The sequence below is a fragment of the Lissotriton helveticus genome, chromosome 8, assembly GCF_964261635.1.
Source record: "Lissotriton helveticus chromosome 8, aLisHel1.1, whole genome shotgun sequence".
In the NCBI taxonomy this organism is placed as follows: Eukaryota; Metazoa; Chordata; class Amphibia; order Caudata; family Salamandridae; genus Lissotriton; species Lissotriton helveticus.
Genome location: NC_136069.1, coordinates 1,144,021,959 through 1,144,037,742, shown reverse-complemented (window position 1 = coordinate 1,144,037,742; position 15,784 = coordinate 1,144,021,959). Strand labels below are relative to the sequence as shown.

At 41.1% G+C, this 15,784-nt stretch overlaps 1 protein-coding gene across 1 annotated transcript; it reads left to right on the top strand.

Annotated features, from left to right (window-relative positions):
• The first annotated feature begins 1,505 nt into the window (after nt 1-1,505).
• On the top strand, nt 1,506-12,442 carry LOC144773159 (transcription factor 15-like). The gene is made up of 2 exons (XM_078658019.1): nt 1,506-3,121; nt 4,375-12,442. Exons 1-2 carry the CDS (start codon nt 2,654-2,656, stop codon nt 4,405-4,407), a joined length of 501 nt encoding a protein of 166 aa, XP_078514145.1. The 5' UTR covers nt 1,506-2,653; the 3' UTR covers nt 4,408-12,442.
• The last annotated feature ends 3,342 nt before the right edge of the window (nt 12,443-15,784 follow it).

Here is a 15,784-nt window from a genome sequence, read left to right as displayed (position 1 = left end):
AATCCCCAAGGAGCTTTCACTTGGAACACGATTTGAAATATTTTAGCACAATGCAGGCACTCTTTTTACTAACGATCATCCTAATAAATGTACGACACATCATGTAGCAAAAAGGTAATAATAATAATTGAATAATATTCAAATAAATAATATTTTAACTCATGGTTTACACGACGCAAACGTGTTTGCCAGTTAAACATTTGCTGCCTTTGTTGTGCATCAAACAACATCACTTGAAAAAAGAAACAAGTGTCCAATGTTGCAGAGCAGTGTAGGTCTAAACTAGCATCCTCCCATAAGTGAGCAATTCACTTCCTGCTTCATCAGAAAATGTTATATTTTAAGGTCTTTGTTCGTTTATGTTCACCCATCTGAAGGGGCGCAGGAAGCAAGGTGCTGTTCCTGCAGAGTGCTCAGTGGTTCTCGTCGGAGGAAGTGTCCTAACCGGCAGCAGTCTTCTATCCACCTTAGCCTTGGATGCTGCTCACTACACGGTGCAGGTGAGAGTTGGAACTCCCTCAATGCAACTGTGGTGATGTAACATGGCTAAAAATATTGACATTGACAAAGCCAATAGCTCTCGCATTGCTGAAACCAACTGGCTTTCCCAATGCTTGTTAATATCTGGCACACCACCTTGTGGGCTACTAAGGTCTGCCTTAGGAGTGACTTAATATTAAAAATGAAGGTTTGGACTTGCAAAAGGATTATTTTGCCTTGTCGAGGTTGCAGATTAAAAGCTGTCCGACTAGGCTGCAATATTTTGACTTTGTCCTAGCAGTAGTGGCACAATACGTGCTGCAGTCCACTGGTACTAACTTACCAGCCTTGGGTACCTTTTGTGTCATAACTAGGAACTTATAGGTAAGTTAAATATCACAATCATGGATTAACCAATTGCACATACACTTTGAGGGGTCAGAGCACACACACGGAGGCCCGATAGGCAGGGCCCAATGCACTTCAGAGTCAAAATACCAGCATCATCAGTTCAAACATCCGAGAGGGTCATCACACACAAAAAGCACTTTCTTGCAAACTGACACTTTTTTTACGCTACCACCAGAGAAGGCCTTCCTCTGGCTTGTGGACCCCCAACTCTGTGAAATTCAAACTATATCTATGGTCACATTTCCAGAAAACTCCTTAGAACACATCTTGTTGTTTCCTAACCTTTTCTTTTCCTAAGTCTTCTCTCGAATGAGATTTCCATCATGGGGTGGACTCTGAAAATTGGTAAACCATTTTCAAAAAGTACTGTATAAGTATATGTAGGTCTCTTGTATCTGTGTTGGTCAGATGGCCTGTTTCCAGGGAACCCTTAAAAATATTTGAAATTGATTTGATTGCAAACTGCACTGAAGAGATTTATAAGGGTGTATTCTGCATGATGTAGCAGGGAGCAATGATGAATTAGGAAACCTACAACCTCGGTAACTTGCAGCCAAAAATAATATCTCTCTCAGCTGACCACAGAGAAACATCGATCACCACAATTTGTCAATAAACATAGAAAAGGAAAAGTTATTTTTTTTTTTAATCACTGAGGTGAGTGCATATATATTTCAGATTGCAAAGTGCCAATGGAAACTAATGCTATGGATCAATAATAAATGAAGTTAGTGTGACACGTGGCAATCTCAAGAGTCGCAGTCAATCCCACTTTCACGAGTAGAGGCAGGCGTATGGAGAGGTCCATTTGCACAGCTGTCTTTTGGTTGAGAAACCAGTAAGAGTTCTGACAATAGGCACTTGCTCCTAGACAGCCGCTTCGGGTGTTGATATCTCACTTAGCAGAGAGTAGAGACAACACCAGAAGAATAACCCAATTATACACTGGTAATATTTATAGCTCGAAGCCTACTCTTTCCTTGTCACATGAGGGTGAGCTCTACATTAGATACAACAAAGTGAACAGGTGTGGGACTTGGACCTGTAAGCGGAAAAAGAAGGGTTTTACTTTTTGAGTAAACTAAAAAACATTTCTGGCTTCTATTTTTGTGGTACCAAATCCGCAGTATGCGCTGATTTCAGAATGAAACACGCCATTATACCAAAGGTCTTTGTCAAAGTGCTTGGTCTCAAGCACCATGCCCTGAACCTCTGTTGTTGTTGGCTTGGCTGTAAATATGATTTAGGAAAGAGTTCTTTTTTTAGCTCCCATACTACACACTATTTGCATCACTCCAATCACGCTTAGTGTCATTGGGATAACCAGTCTATTTATAGACGGGACAGGTCATTTTAGAAACCGGCTTCCTCCCATTTTTGAGGGAACTTTTGTATAAACATTTAGTCACAACTGCATTCTGGGGGTTAGGTCTGCGTGACGGTCCGTCAGGCCTTCAAGTGCACCGGCTGCTCTCAAAGGTTATTGCTGTGGTTGTTGCCCTCAGCATGACAACGACAACAGGTGCACTTGAGCCAGAGTGCAGCCCTAGCGGCCACAGTTGACCGTCCCAGCTCCACCTTTCTTGCCTTACGGAGCGACCACATGCTGAATCTAAAAGGGGCAACCATTCAAAAAATGGCCTGCTGAGGTGTCAGTGGCTCAAGTAGGGCTGCCCGTTCCCAACAGGTGCTGTTTCCCTGCAGTGCATAAAAGTGATGGGGCAGCCGGGCCGGCGGTGGGACAGGCGGCCTGCGCGGGGGGATGAAGTCTACAGCGAGCAGCCAGTTCGGGGAGAGCAGCAGCTACGCGTCGGACATCGAAGACCTCGAGAGCGGCAGCGAGAGCTCGGAGAAGTCCCACAGCGGCAGCAGCCCGAGTGACGGCGGCAAGGGGAAGCGGAAGCGGAAGAACCGCCTGACGGGCGTCAGCAAGCAGCGGCAGGCGGCCAACGCCCGCGAGCGGGACCGCACGCACAGCGTCAACACGGCCTTCACCGCCCTCAGGACGCTCATCCCCACCGAGCCCGCCGACCGCAAGCTCTCCAAAATAGAAACCCTCCGCCTGGCCTCCAGTTACATCTCGCACCTCGCCAACATCCTCCTGCTGGGAGAGGACTGCCTGGATGGGCAGCCCTGCCTGCAGTACCGGCCGGCCCCCGGGGGCGCGAGCGTCGGCCCTGCCGCCCCCAGGCCCATCTGCACCTTCTGCCTGGGACACCAACGGAAGCTGGTACGTTTGTGGTAGGCAGGTCCTGGGATCGCCTCACAGGAAGTCCTAGAGGGGAATGAATTTCCTCAATGGTCCCCAATTGTAACCAAAACATGTCACTTTTAGCCAGCCCCCAAACGGTTTCCACGTCCCCTCTTCTCAGTTGTCCAACAAGTTAAAGCTTGAATTACAGAGCTCTCTACCTCATCCTTTCATTTTAGATGTTGTTCTCCCTCAGTGACCTATTTTGTAACGTACAAAAAGCTCCTCGGTTCTTCTCCCCTCCATTCCCATCTCTGTCCTCGCATTCTGGAACACAGGATGCAATATCATAGGACACCACACATCTCTTTAAGCACTTTTGTTCTAAGGGTAAAGCACTCATGCAGTCCTTTTAATTATCACCGAACTTTTGTGTATAGTGCTGGTGCTAACTGCTGCCCACTTTAAAGCGTTATGCAGATCAGTTTGGAAGTGTCACTCAACCTTCTTATCACAATCATCAAAAATATACTCTTCAACACGACGTCAGCTTCGATGCAGTCTAAACTGTTTTCTCTTATGGTCAGGAGGAAAGCACTTGAGACAGCTGTTCTGTTATTAAGAGTCTGAGAACTGCATAGCTATTTGGTGTCTCGTATAGAAACCCATGTGTAATGCGAGGGTCTGACTTTGTGTTTGTTAAACCCATGTCTTTAGTTTGCCCTTGCAGTGCCACTAAGTCAGTAGATGAGCCAGGCAGTTGTGCACGTGTTCTAAAAGCCAGAGCACAGTTGAATAAAGTGGGTACTAGTCTGCTGAAATCAGCAGCTGTGCCAATAAAAGGGGATGGGAGACTACAACAAACATCCGTTCGCATACGTGGAATCCAAGCCTTTAGGACATAGTAGCTGTGCACAGCGGGGATGTAAATCAACAGAAAACGTTACCGTTCAAGTAAAGTGGATGAAGGGCCACAGAAAATAGATGCTGTAAACACAAAGGGGATTACAGGGTCACATAAAATAACATCGGCGTTCATAGAGGGGATAGATACAATGCCATAGAAAATACCAGACATGCAGGATCATACTCATTATGCAAAGGAGAAAATCAAACATAGTCATAATCGGTTAAACCCACAAATAGTTCGGAGCAAACATTGCTATCAGGTTTTATGATTTGATTCTAGAGCTGTAAAGATAACACCCATTGAGGTTCTCTGGGAGGTAAGGTAAAGGGAATGGTTTGTTAAGCCTTGTTTTCTAATGCTGGCTTTCTGTCCCTTCTTACAGCACAGAGAAGGGGAGAAGCACTTGTCTGTCTGAGCTGTGTGTGGAAATTCACAGAGACAAGGAGCAGGCCCACCCCTTGCACTGAATATAGAACTGTCCTAAGAACAGCACCTTCCGTGCACTATGATGTTTACATTGAATTTATGCGATTACACTAAATGAACTACGTCGTAGCCGCACAAAATGATATGCACTTTGTTTTATGATGTGGTGGGATTATTTAGAGCTTTTGGCACCTGAAAGCTAACACCATGGGTGAAAGTTGCACCTGGCGAGGCATCTATTTTAGTACTGGAAAAGTTAAACCTAACATGGCTGTCCGGGTATTGATGTCTTCTAAACCTATGACACATGATGAAACCTGATCCTTGCCATGCAGTGGTTCCCATCAGTGGGGCCTGTCAAAACACAGTCTCCAGAGCCCTCCTCAAGCACCAGGCTTTGTACAGGATGGGGATGTAATGTGTTTGGAGTGGTATCGAAGGAGTGATCTATACCCCAAAAGCACATAGGGCACGAGTTGCCATTTTTTTTGAGTCATTGAATATACTCAATAGGTAAGGATTGTCATCAAGATGAACAGCATTGGCATGATTGCTGTTGTGGTGTACTGAGTTAAGAAGTACTCTAGCGATGGGTGGCAAACTGTTCTGGTGACTGGAGCAACAGGGGGTGGCACATGGGGTTGTCACGAGGATCATTCCTAAGTCTGGTACTCCTCATTGTATCACATAATATCTTGTAGGTTAGGTATACCTATTTGCAGATGTCACTAGGGTCTGTTAAGGGATTGATGCCTCAGAGTTAGTGCAAACAGGTGGGGATAGAGTTAAAAATGTTTAGATTATTTTATGGTATGTGGTATCTACGATTTAAGGCATGAAGAGATAAGAAGTGAATACAAGGCGCAGATGTGCTGAGGCACACTATCTGATGGACAGTGCTTGAAATGGGAAAAAAAACGCAGTGAGGGGAACCCTCTGGGACCGGTGGCAGAAAGCATGTGCAATCAAGAAGGACGGAGCCATGAGTGGTTAGATTCACTGACAGAATATGGGCAGTCAGTCCTAATGAATTATTCGTTCACACATTGACTCAAAAGAAATTTATGAAGAGAGAAGCAACAGTAAAGCCTTCCAACTCACTTTATTGATCGCAAACAGGTAACATTTCTGGATGCCTTTGAACGTCAAGGCATCTGTTGCAGATTTTTGTCTGTAACCAGTAAGTTTTAGATTATAGTTGGGCTACAAATCTCAGGTGGTTAAAGCACTGGCAACAGAGATTGGAGTATGTAATCTGTTCAGAGGTCTGAATCGTTATAAATTAGCACGCAGAGCTCTTTTCGTCACATGCAAGTCATAAGGTTGTATGCTAGTAAAATGACTCATAAAGTTAATCCATTTGTTTACATAGATCTTTGTGTAACCTGCAGGTCACAGATTCAGTTCTGATAAAAGAGCTCGTTGTATTATATGGCCGCTACAAACCACTCCATGTTAATTGCTTAGGTATATGTTTGAATCCTAGAATGTTTTACATACTTTTTATCATTTTCTAGAGTTGATAAAATGAGTACCATTGAGTTGGGTACTAATTAGCCCCTTCTTTTAAGTACCAAATGCAATTCAGTGTGTATCGTGTGGTACGTAAATGGCATCATTGGTGTAATCATAAATATAAAGCTACAAACCTTACCAATATACAGAGCTTGACTTTCATGAAGTGATTTATCCCTTCATCGACATGTAAAATAAAACACAGAGGAATCTTTGATTCCTTTTTTGAGCTGCTGAGTCCGAAAGGAAAGTGTGGCAGTGCCTAGCTGTTCTGTCTTTGATTTAACACATTATTTTTTATTCAGGACAAAAACATCCTTACAGTGAGGCAATTGGAGACAGACGTGCTGGTGGAAAAAATACTGTCAATTAATTTAAGAGGTATTGGTCAGCCACAATGGGCTCTCATAATGTATATGCCTGGATCCTTCGGACAAGGCTCACATCTAGATTCCTGTTCAACAATAGCCACCAAGCAACACTGATCTATCTACTTAAAATCCCTCTTACTCGCACTGAACAACATTATATCCAAATTGACTGGTCATACAAAGCTCTACGATTCGACCCAACAACACACTTTTGCTGTCCAAGAATCTCACTTTTGCTGATTCATTTTCGCTAAGCTGGTCCCACAACGTTTTGATCATATTCAGCTTAAAAATGCCCCACTACCACCTTTTATATTTAAAACTGGTGTATTCTTCTTTCTCCACTAAGGCTAACCCTTTCCCATGAAACATTAGGGTGTTTACTTGGTGATTCTGTCCACTCCATCTTACATCCCCCTAGAAAAATATTGTATGTTCAGCTGACTGCAGAGTGGTGATGGAGGGCAGGTGCCAGGAGTGCATGGCTCTCACTTCATCTCAGGAGCGATCAAGTTTAACACTTCCACGTAGAAGTATCTCATGCCGTATAGGCTTTTTCTTTCCCTGTAATACTTCTAGTCTTGTTTATGGCATTAAAAATTCAGCACTAAAAATACCCAAATGAAAAGAAAAGGAAACAGTCTTGCGTGGATTAGGTACTTATGAAAGAGAAACTTGCGAACTCTGCAAAGGACAAGAAAGTGAAATGTCCTGGTATCCCTCTTAGGACTTTGTGACCTGGCACATTTGCCATTTGTCCACCCACGCTAGTGGGCATTCAGTTCCAGGGAAGGTCTAGCCATTCACAACTGTAGATGTAGACACGAATTTGAGACTTGCCTCCAAGAGTCAACACATGAGCCACTTAGCAGTGTGCTCATTTAATACAAACATAACAGTCAAAAAGGGCGACTGTTCGAACTCCAAACAAATGTTGAAAATCAAATGTAATTTCTTTGATATGTCGTCTCAGAAATCCTATTCTCGCTCCCTCTCTTGTTACTCAAGGGCTGAGCCTAGAGGCGAGCGATTCACCAAAAGCTGCCAACTATAGAACTCAGGAACCAGGTTTGAGTCTCAGCATTGACTCAACATCATGTGATTCTGAAATCCAAATAGATACCCATTAACAGGCTGATTTGTACAGAGTGAAACCAGAAAACGCTGATAAATCGCAACTTCCCTACTTAAATTGTGTGATCTTAGGCAAATATTTTCTTTCACCAAAACGCTTTCTTTCTTCATTGTTAGTTCAGACTAACAGTTGTACAAAATTATGACGTTTAATAAGTACTTCCTAGTGTAGTGCTATAATGTGCCCTAATAATGACAAAACTTCTGGATGTTAAAGACACTTTTTTAAAAATTTGAAGAGACTATTATATTATGCATGGTTTGTTGTATGATTTACACAACACATTTTCAGGGCTCGGCTTGTCTACGGGCACTAAGATCCGAGCCAGACCCCTGGCTCGGCTCTGCTCTCCCTGTTAATTTGTTGGCTCGTCCACCTCTAGCTGAGCCAGAGCCAAGCGGCCATGACTCGATCAAAGCTCACACCTTTTTTCAGCATGCAAATACCAGTCTGCAGCATGCAAAAACATAAATTGTAAAAATAGACAAAAAAGATCTATAGCTAAAATATCACTTTCTACAAAAATATATCACTCTCTACAAAAATTTTAGAATCAGCCTAAACCCCTCTTTCAGCTGCTTTACTGACAGTGGTAGAATGGAGCAATACTTGTAAATTAACCCCATATTACAAAGAAGAGATGCAAGTTTGTCTGATTTTATGAATTTAATACAGGTTAACATTTTTGTACGGCAATATGTATGGTAGATATTTTGGCAGTAGATATTTTTGAGTCTGCTTTTTTGCAGCCTATGGGGCATATTATCAAGAACGATGTTTAAAATTATCGCCGCTTTAGCAGCAGGAAACGTCAGCTAAAGCGGCGATAATGGGCTTGATAATATGCCCTTGAGAATTCCAATAGAAGCCCATATTCACACCAGAACATGGGCTTCTCTGGGAATTCACAAGGGCATATTATCAAGCCCATTATCGCCGCTTTAGCTGCAGTTTCCTGCCGCTAAGCGGCAATAATTTTAACGCTGTTTCTTGATAATATGCTCCTATGTTTCTTATTGTTTTGAGATTGAGCCCATCTATCACAACAGTAAGTCTATATTAACCCAATGATGTTACAAAGTGAACTGTCATGTTTGATTCCTCTGAGGTAAGTGGAACACCATGAAATTCACAGAAAATAGTGCTGCTGCTTGAAGCCTGATTTGCACTGACTGGCTTTCCTCCAGTACTATAGCTTGACTTCATGAGGATGGGATTGAGATGTCAGGACCAATGCAGGGTCAGCACGGTTGAAAACAAGCACTGGCAAAGCCAATAGGTCTCACCTATTACAGCTATTGGCTTTGCTAATTTCTTGCAGCCATGCTTTACAGCAGCCTAAATGCTTTGCAGTGTGGCTAAAACTAAATTAACAAAGGGCTTTTTTTTTTTAAAGTACTTTAGCGCTTGATGCATCATATTAATTTTTAAACTTTAAAAAAATATATTATTTTAAGCCTTGCTGCACAGTAGCCAGCTGCCATACAGCTTGGCTTCAAATCATTGTTAAAGTGGGCAAAGTCCACGCTGTGTGGTATGAATAAAAATAAATGGCACACCTAATAGTCTCAATTGGTTTGCTAGTGGTTGTTAGGTCTCGGTGCAAAACCCATGTGAATCTGAGAAAATCTGTTAATCTCCTCTGGCTTGAAAAGAAAAAATATATTTGGCACAAAATCCTATCACATAAAGAAAGAAATTCTGCCCATGTCCATATCTTAGTGAAAATACAGTTGGAAGCATATACATCTGTTGTCACCATAAAAGCAGATAACATCTGTTGTCACAATAAACATCCATTTCAAAGAAGAAAAGTACTTCTTTGAAGTGCTTGCGGCATAGTAAAGCATAGCTACCAATGGCAAAAGGTTCAAGAAGGACGACCTCTAAGAAGAAAACATAAAAGTATTACCTCAATCACAGTGTGATCAGCAGAAAGATAGCAATAAAGCTGAAGCAATTAGTACTTGGTCCATGCTCCAGCCGAAAGAAGAGGAAGTGCAGCCAGCCGGCTGGCCAATTAGAAGGCAGCAAAAAAGAGGGAAAATGAAGCCAATGAATGTTAAGCATTTGGGTGGGGAGGGGCTGCAAGCCCCTTGTTAAATACAATATCGCTCGCAAGCGAGACCATATACATCACATGTAAGACCTGAAAAGGAGCAGCTGTGCTCTTCACAATAATAACAAATATTTTAATATACCACCTGATACCACCGTTCTGGACATTTCTAAGTTTTTCAAACAGGTGTTACCATTACCAATTTAATATTGCTCATTTTATCAACCTGAGAAGAAGAAACAACTGAGTTGTTTTGCCAGGATTCAGACTTCTGACACACAGGTCATACACAAATGTAAGCAGCGCAAGGCCACAGAAAATATCAGTCATGCACCTAAAGTGGGCTCGAGGCTTCCAGAACCCAGGGATCACGGCAAGGTCTGGATCTGCTGTGAGTGAGAGAAGCGGTCTATATAGAGAAAGAGACAGGTGGGTACTGTACGGGACTGCAGTTGGAGGCAAGAGGTGCTGGCTGGTGAAGGGGTGAGCCAAAGGCCATCTGCTGCAAATTAGTTCCATATTCTGTGGGTCTATTTCAGTCAAAGTGAGGACATCATGACGGTGAACTACAATCAATCAATCGAGCTTTGGTTAAGCTCAAGGGGTGGGGGGATGCAGGGTCCAGTCCATCAAGGATTGGATCTGTCAAAGAGCCAGGTTTTGAGGTTTCTAGCGAAGATGGGAAGCAATGTTGTCTGTCTGAGGTGTAGAGGAAGGGCGTTCCAGGCTTTGGCTGCAAGGAAGGAGAAGGAGCGGCCTCCTGATCTGGTTTTTCTACAGGATCGTCTCATCTTTTGAAAGCATGTTTGAGTGATATAGGTTCACCTGCCCAATCAGAATCAATGTAGTGGTTTAGTCAGAAAAACCTTTAGACAGTATTTTGTGCATGTCGTGCCTGTGATAACTTAAGACATATGAGAATCTGGAGGGGATGCTAGAGATAGCCGCTAACTAGCTGAGATTTAAGGGTGCAAGCTTGTGATGTGATTCTTTGTAGATCTTAAGGAATTAAGTACAAACACATATCCTCGTTTGAGGTATATTTCTGGGTTCTGTGTCATGTTAGATTGCGGTTCCCCTGTGGTTTGGGATATGAGCCTTAACTTAGATACCTATTTTGACAGATGACTTTGTTTGAACATCTAATGTAGAACTTCATGTACTTATGTAATGTTTGCTGCTCCTGCATTTGCTCTGCAATGTTAGGTTTCATTTTGAAAACGGGTATGGCGTTGAAAAAATTTAGTTTCTTCATATTTGTATATTTTGAGAGTTTTAATCACTTTTTTTGTGCGTGTAATCGTTAAAGCTAAACTTCAACTCGCAGCACCTTCCAAGTTGCCAGGAAATTAAACTGCAAAGTAAGTTTCCATGGTTTTGCACTGACATGAGATACCGTAGTAAATTTGTGACCCAGTGGCTCATGAGTTTAGGACTCATTGATGCCAAATTTACAGGAGGAGCATAAAGATGCAGTTGTCCGTCAAAAACAGTGACTGGCACTTTGAATACACATTAGCGGGCCAGCAACAGCGTCACTGTAGTTATGGTCTGCTTGATGAATCGACACATAAATGTCTAAAACGTATATATGCACCTCAGAGAAACGATTACAGTTTTAATTATAAAAGTGCCACACATAGGAAAAACTGGTACTATCCATAAAGGTTTTCTCTCTTGAGAATGCACACGTTTCAATGACATGTTTCATTTTGCATAATGTGTATAATTTCACTACAGTGAAATATGCTACCCCTAAGCAAGACAAGGCGCAGTGTGCAGTTATTTGTACTAAATTGTAGACATACGATTGTTGGTGTTTTTTATTAATTCAGATATAGTAATAGAAAGTTGTAATAACATCTTTGCACTTTTAAAAATACAGTGAAATCAAGTGGGGAAACAGTGGCATACGTGCAATAGCATATATACAATGTAATACAAGCTTGTTTTTGCTTTGTTAAATTTTCCTTAAAACACATAAATGTGCATTTTCATAATAATGTGGTGTGCACCACATCTAAAAACGCTTAATATTATGAAAGGTAAATTAAGATATCTTTTTATGTACATGTTGTACATACATATATGTATGCCATATTGGTGAGAATAAATGGCCCTGAGATAGGATAGTATTGTGAAGCAATACCTATAATTCTTACCACCGTTAACTTTGTATCTGGCAAAAAAACAATGTGCTTATCAGTTGACAATATACAATCATTCTCACAGATGTAGTATTAGTCAGTGGCGGCTTTTGTCATGTACCAACGTTTTTCCTTAACCTCGCTGTGATCATAATTGTAATATTGCACAGAATCCAGTGAGTGTATTTTAAAACTGAGATTCACATCACAGTCCCAATTAAATGACTAGATTACCTCATGAAAAGACATATGAATGTATGTCTGAATGTACTGTACTTTCAGGGAATTTCATGATTATTTTTTTACTTTTGGTTCTAGTGTGAACAAATTGTGATATTTCTTTTGTAATGTATACTTGAATAAAGCGGTATTATTTGCACAACGTATTTATGACAATAATAAGTATTTCTTTATAGCAGTGGGGTATATTGTAGAAGATTTTGCATAGTACAAAAGTGGGGCAAACTGACTTTTCACCATGTTTGCGGCTTACGGAACACAGAATGGAGCCAACAGACTGTGCCAGGTATTCATACCCATCTCTTCCAGTGGAAAATGGAGCGGAAACTGTTTGCTACATTCCTTATTTTGTTAGCAACAAAAATCGTGCAAATTTGGTTTATCGCGTTTTTGCCTATTGTTTAACTGTCCTTGGTAAAATGTTGGCATGATGAAAATTTTAATATCTTGAATATATTTCCTACTGCTAGTTACATTTTTGGACTCTCATCTTGAAGATATTGTTACAGACATATGGTCCTGCTTTGAAAATGCACATTATTTATAAAAAAAATAAATCCTATTTTATTTAAATATGGCGAATTTGTATGATTTATTGGCCTTGAGTTATGAACCCACTTCACTTTATCTGTTGACTAAATAATGCTGAAAGAGAACACACAGTTGTTCCCGTAGCCTCAGTACGGCTTTCACGACTCCTGCAATAGTACTATTCTGTGACGGCACCGCCCCACTACTCTTTGAGCAGTGGAAGAAGGAAAAATAAAATGATAACTCTATGTTGTTATTTTATTTTTCCGTTGTTAGGCAGGTTGAAGGTGCGGGCGGGGCTAAGCTGGCGTCACAGCCAGCAGGAGAGGAGAGGTTGGGCACTTAATTAAACATGACGGTTTGGCCGGTCGTCTTGGGCCGGCCAAACAGTCATGCGCACTTTGCATGTTCCCCACCAGGCTGTAATACACAGCCTTAGGAGAGCCTGTGTGTGCTTCCTGCTTCAAGCAGGAACAGAAGAAAACAGGTGTGGCGGCGGCTGGCAGCAAGGTAAGTAACTTTTTAATTTATTTTATATTCCCCCATGCCCATCCTGTGCTACTCTGTGGCAGCCGCCACTGGTACTATTTTCAGTTCTGCTTGTGAATAAAGTGCATGTATGCTTATTAAAGAATTACGGCCGCATTACAAAACTCCAAAAGTATGCCTGGAAAGCTGCACCAGGCACATGTTTCTAGACATACTCCAAGAAAACCTCTGTGGATTCCCTTTTTCAGTAATGCGAAGGCATTTCTTCCTACAGAATTGTGCATCTTGTACAGTCTCCACGCAGAAATGAAATAGCATTTATACAGTATACTGTTTTTCGCCTTGATTTTTTTTACCGTTCAAAACCTACTTCCTTTGCACCCACACCACTTTCTAATGTTTATTTCCCCTTTCCATCCTACGACGTTATTTACTCCTGCTATTATCAGGGCTAAATCTTCTTCAATATCAAGGATGGGAATTGGTATGTACAGGACTTTGAGTGTTTTCAAACTTACAAGGCAAACCCAACTTGGAACTCCCTCCCACACCTTGAGTAGGATATATTCATGTGTACTTATACTAATACTAGGTCATATTATGTGAGTAACAGGATGTACCAGTGCCAGGTCACCTTTTATGAATATCTTGCACTTATAAATTGAGGCATTGGCACAGGAAAGTCACATTTACATGCACTTTGCTTCCCGAATGAGGCAGTGAACGACAGTTGGAGTTAATGGTTAGGAATAATGCATTCCAGTGTAAAACTAAAATCGTATTCAGAATTTGAGCCATTTTTAGAAGTGGCTACAGAGAGCTTTGTTTGTTTTTAATAAATCTTGTGCCAATAAAGAATTAACCTCACTAGATTAAAAGCAACATCATTTAAGCAATGCACCGGTATGCTACCATTGTGCTGAGATGGTAGCAGACTTATTTAGTTTTGGGCACCCATTACGGCTTCTAAGATGTGAAACCACAATATGGTCCTCTGCTTTAGCACTAGATGCATCCTATTGTTCATTTTGGGTTCAAGAACGCATTTTGTGTCAGATGCATCAAGCATTTTGCTCTTCGCAAACTGGCCGAATCACAGAATCAGCCCTTTTGCGATTGCCAACAATTGCATTTCTGATGCAGCAAACCCATCCCACGGACCACTGCCTGCTCTTATGCTCTTAAAAAACAAGCATTTGCAATGCAAGCGGTCTTGCCTTTGGGACCCTATATATAATTAGCTGTGCAGCACATTACCCTGGGTGCTGAAACATCTACTGTTCTTTAACATGGAGGGAAAGTAAGCACCAAACTGCGTGACATGCCAGGTATGGGAACACATGGAGGGAAATATTGCCTTTGAGCTGGAAATGGTATAGTTCAAAGCTCTGTTATTAATATAAAATCAGGGCCTTCAGTAGTCATATCACCGAAAATACAAGATTAAAAAAATATATTATTGTCTACGGATGCTCGTGGAATACAATTTCTATGGACTGGAATCTAGAGAATGCTAAAGTGATTCTGGTATTTTACAGACCTCTGCTGGTCGTTTTCTATCAAGAAAGTTAAATAGAGGCAGTTGCCTGAAAAATAAAAAAAAGAAAGTCCCTCAGCAGAAAGCAATTTTGGTATTTTACTGACTTCTGCTAGCCGTTTTCTATCAAAACAGTTAAACAGAAAAAAAGTCCCTAAATGGAAGCAGACAAGTCCTAGGGATGATCTCCAGAGCCCACAAAGCACATACACATATAAGTATATGATATGTATATACAAGAGATCTCGAATGCTCAACCTAATGAAAATAAAATGTTTTTTTTTTTGTTGAAACGGAACCGGTTTACCTTTAAGGAAAACAGGCTACATTAAAAAATAATTTGCTTTATTTCAAAGTAATCACAGACATGGTGGTATGCTGAGCCCAGCAGTCCACTATCCCTGTGATTTTTGCGATTTCTAAGGGGGTCGCAAATTGCGACCTACCTCATTAATATTCATGAGGTGGGTTTTTTGCGATCCCCTGGGAATCGCTAAAGTGTTGAACACACTTTCATGCATTCTGTTTTGTGATTTCCTAATTGCGAATCGCAATCATACATCTGGCCCTTTGTGTTTTAGGGAGAAAAAAACAAAAAAAAATTGCACCGTAAACAGCAGCCTCTCAAGTTCTGGTAATTTGTGCTGTTCCCACACGCTCACACTTCATTTTTGCTGTGAATGGCACATCATTTCTTGACGTGGCTTAATAGCATACATTTAGGAATTTTGCATAACAAGTAGAATGCAAAATGATCAAAATTGCTGGAGAGTATGCCAGTCTAATGGAAATTTCGCTTGGCTTATTTACAATACTAACAATAAATGCAAAACGTTGCACTGTTTAAGCGCCTGCTTAACTTCTTTTGAAAACAGGGGACCCCTATATATCTAATGAACTCGCTATACATAGGGAAAGAAACACTTTAAGTAAAGGTCTATAGCCAGTTCAGTCAAACAATTGACAAAAGCAGTTCTAGGTCTAAATTTTAGCAAGTACCCACTAACCAGGTTTACTAAAACTCGTCTCAAATAGACCAAAATTGTCACACATGAATATAAGAAATTATTTTCATTTTATTGGTTAATGATATTTTGAATTATACATGTTTTTGTTTCATGTATTTCTATTTCAACCAAACAATTTGCATTTCAATTCATTGTTAATATCAAAATTAGTATCCATTTGAACATTCATATATACATTAAGAATTTTTTTTTTTTTAAAACAACAGAAACAACCAAAGACTAGATTTGATGGGGGCAATGCGGTAGATGTAAACTACGCGCGTTTCGGCATTGTGGCCTTCATCAGGAAACCGTCTATTGCACTGTAATGATAT

Bases quoted from the DNA above. Each gene is read 5' to 3' on its own strand.
- LOC144773159 (XM_078658019.1), top strand. From the start codon at position 2,654: ATGAAGTCTACAGCGAGCAGCCAGTTCGGGGAGAGCAGCAGCTACGCG. The intron at 3,122-4,374 runs GTACGTTTGTGG...CCCTTCTTACAG, and splicing joins TGGGACACCAACGGAAGCTG to CACAGAGAAGGGGAGAAGCA.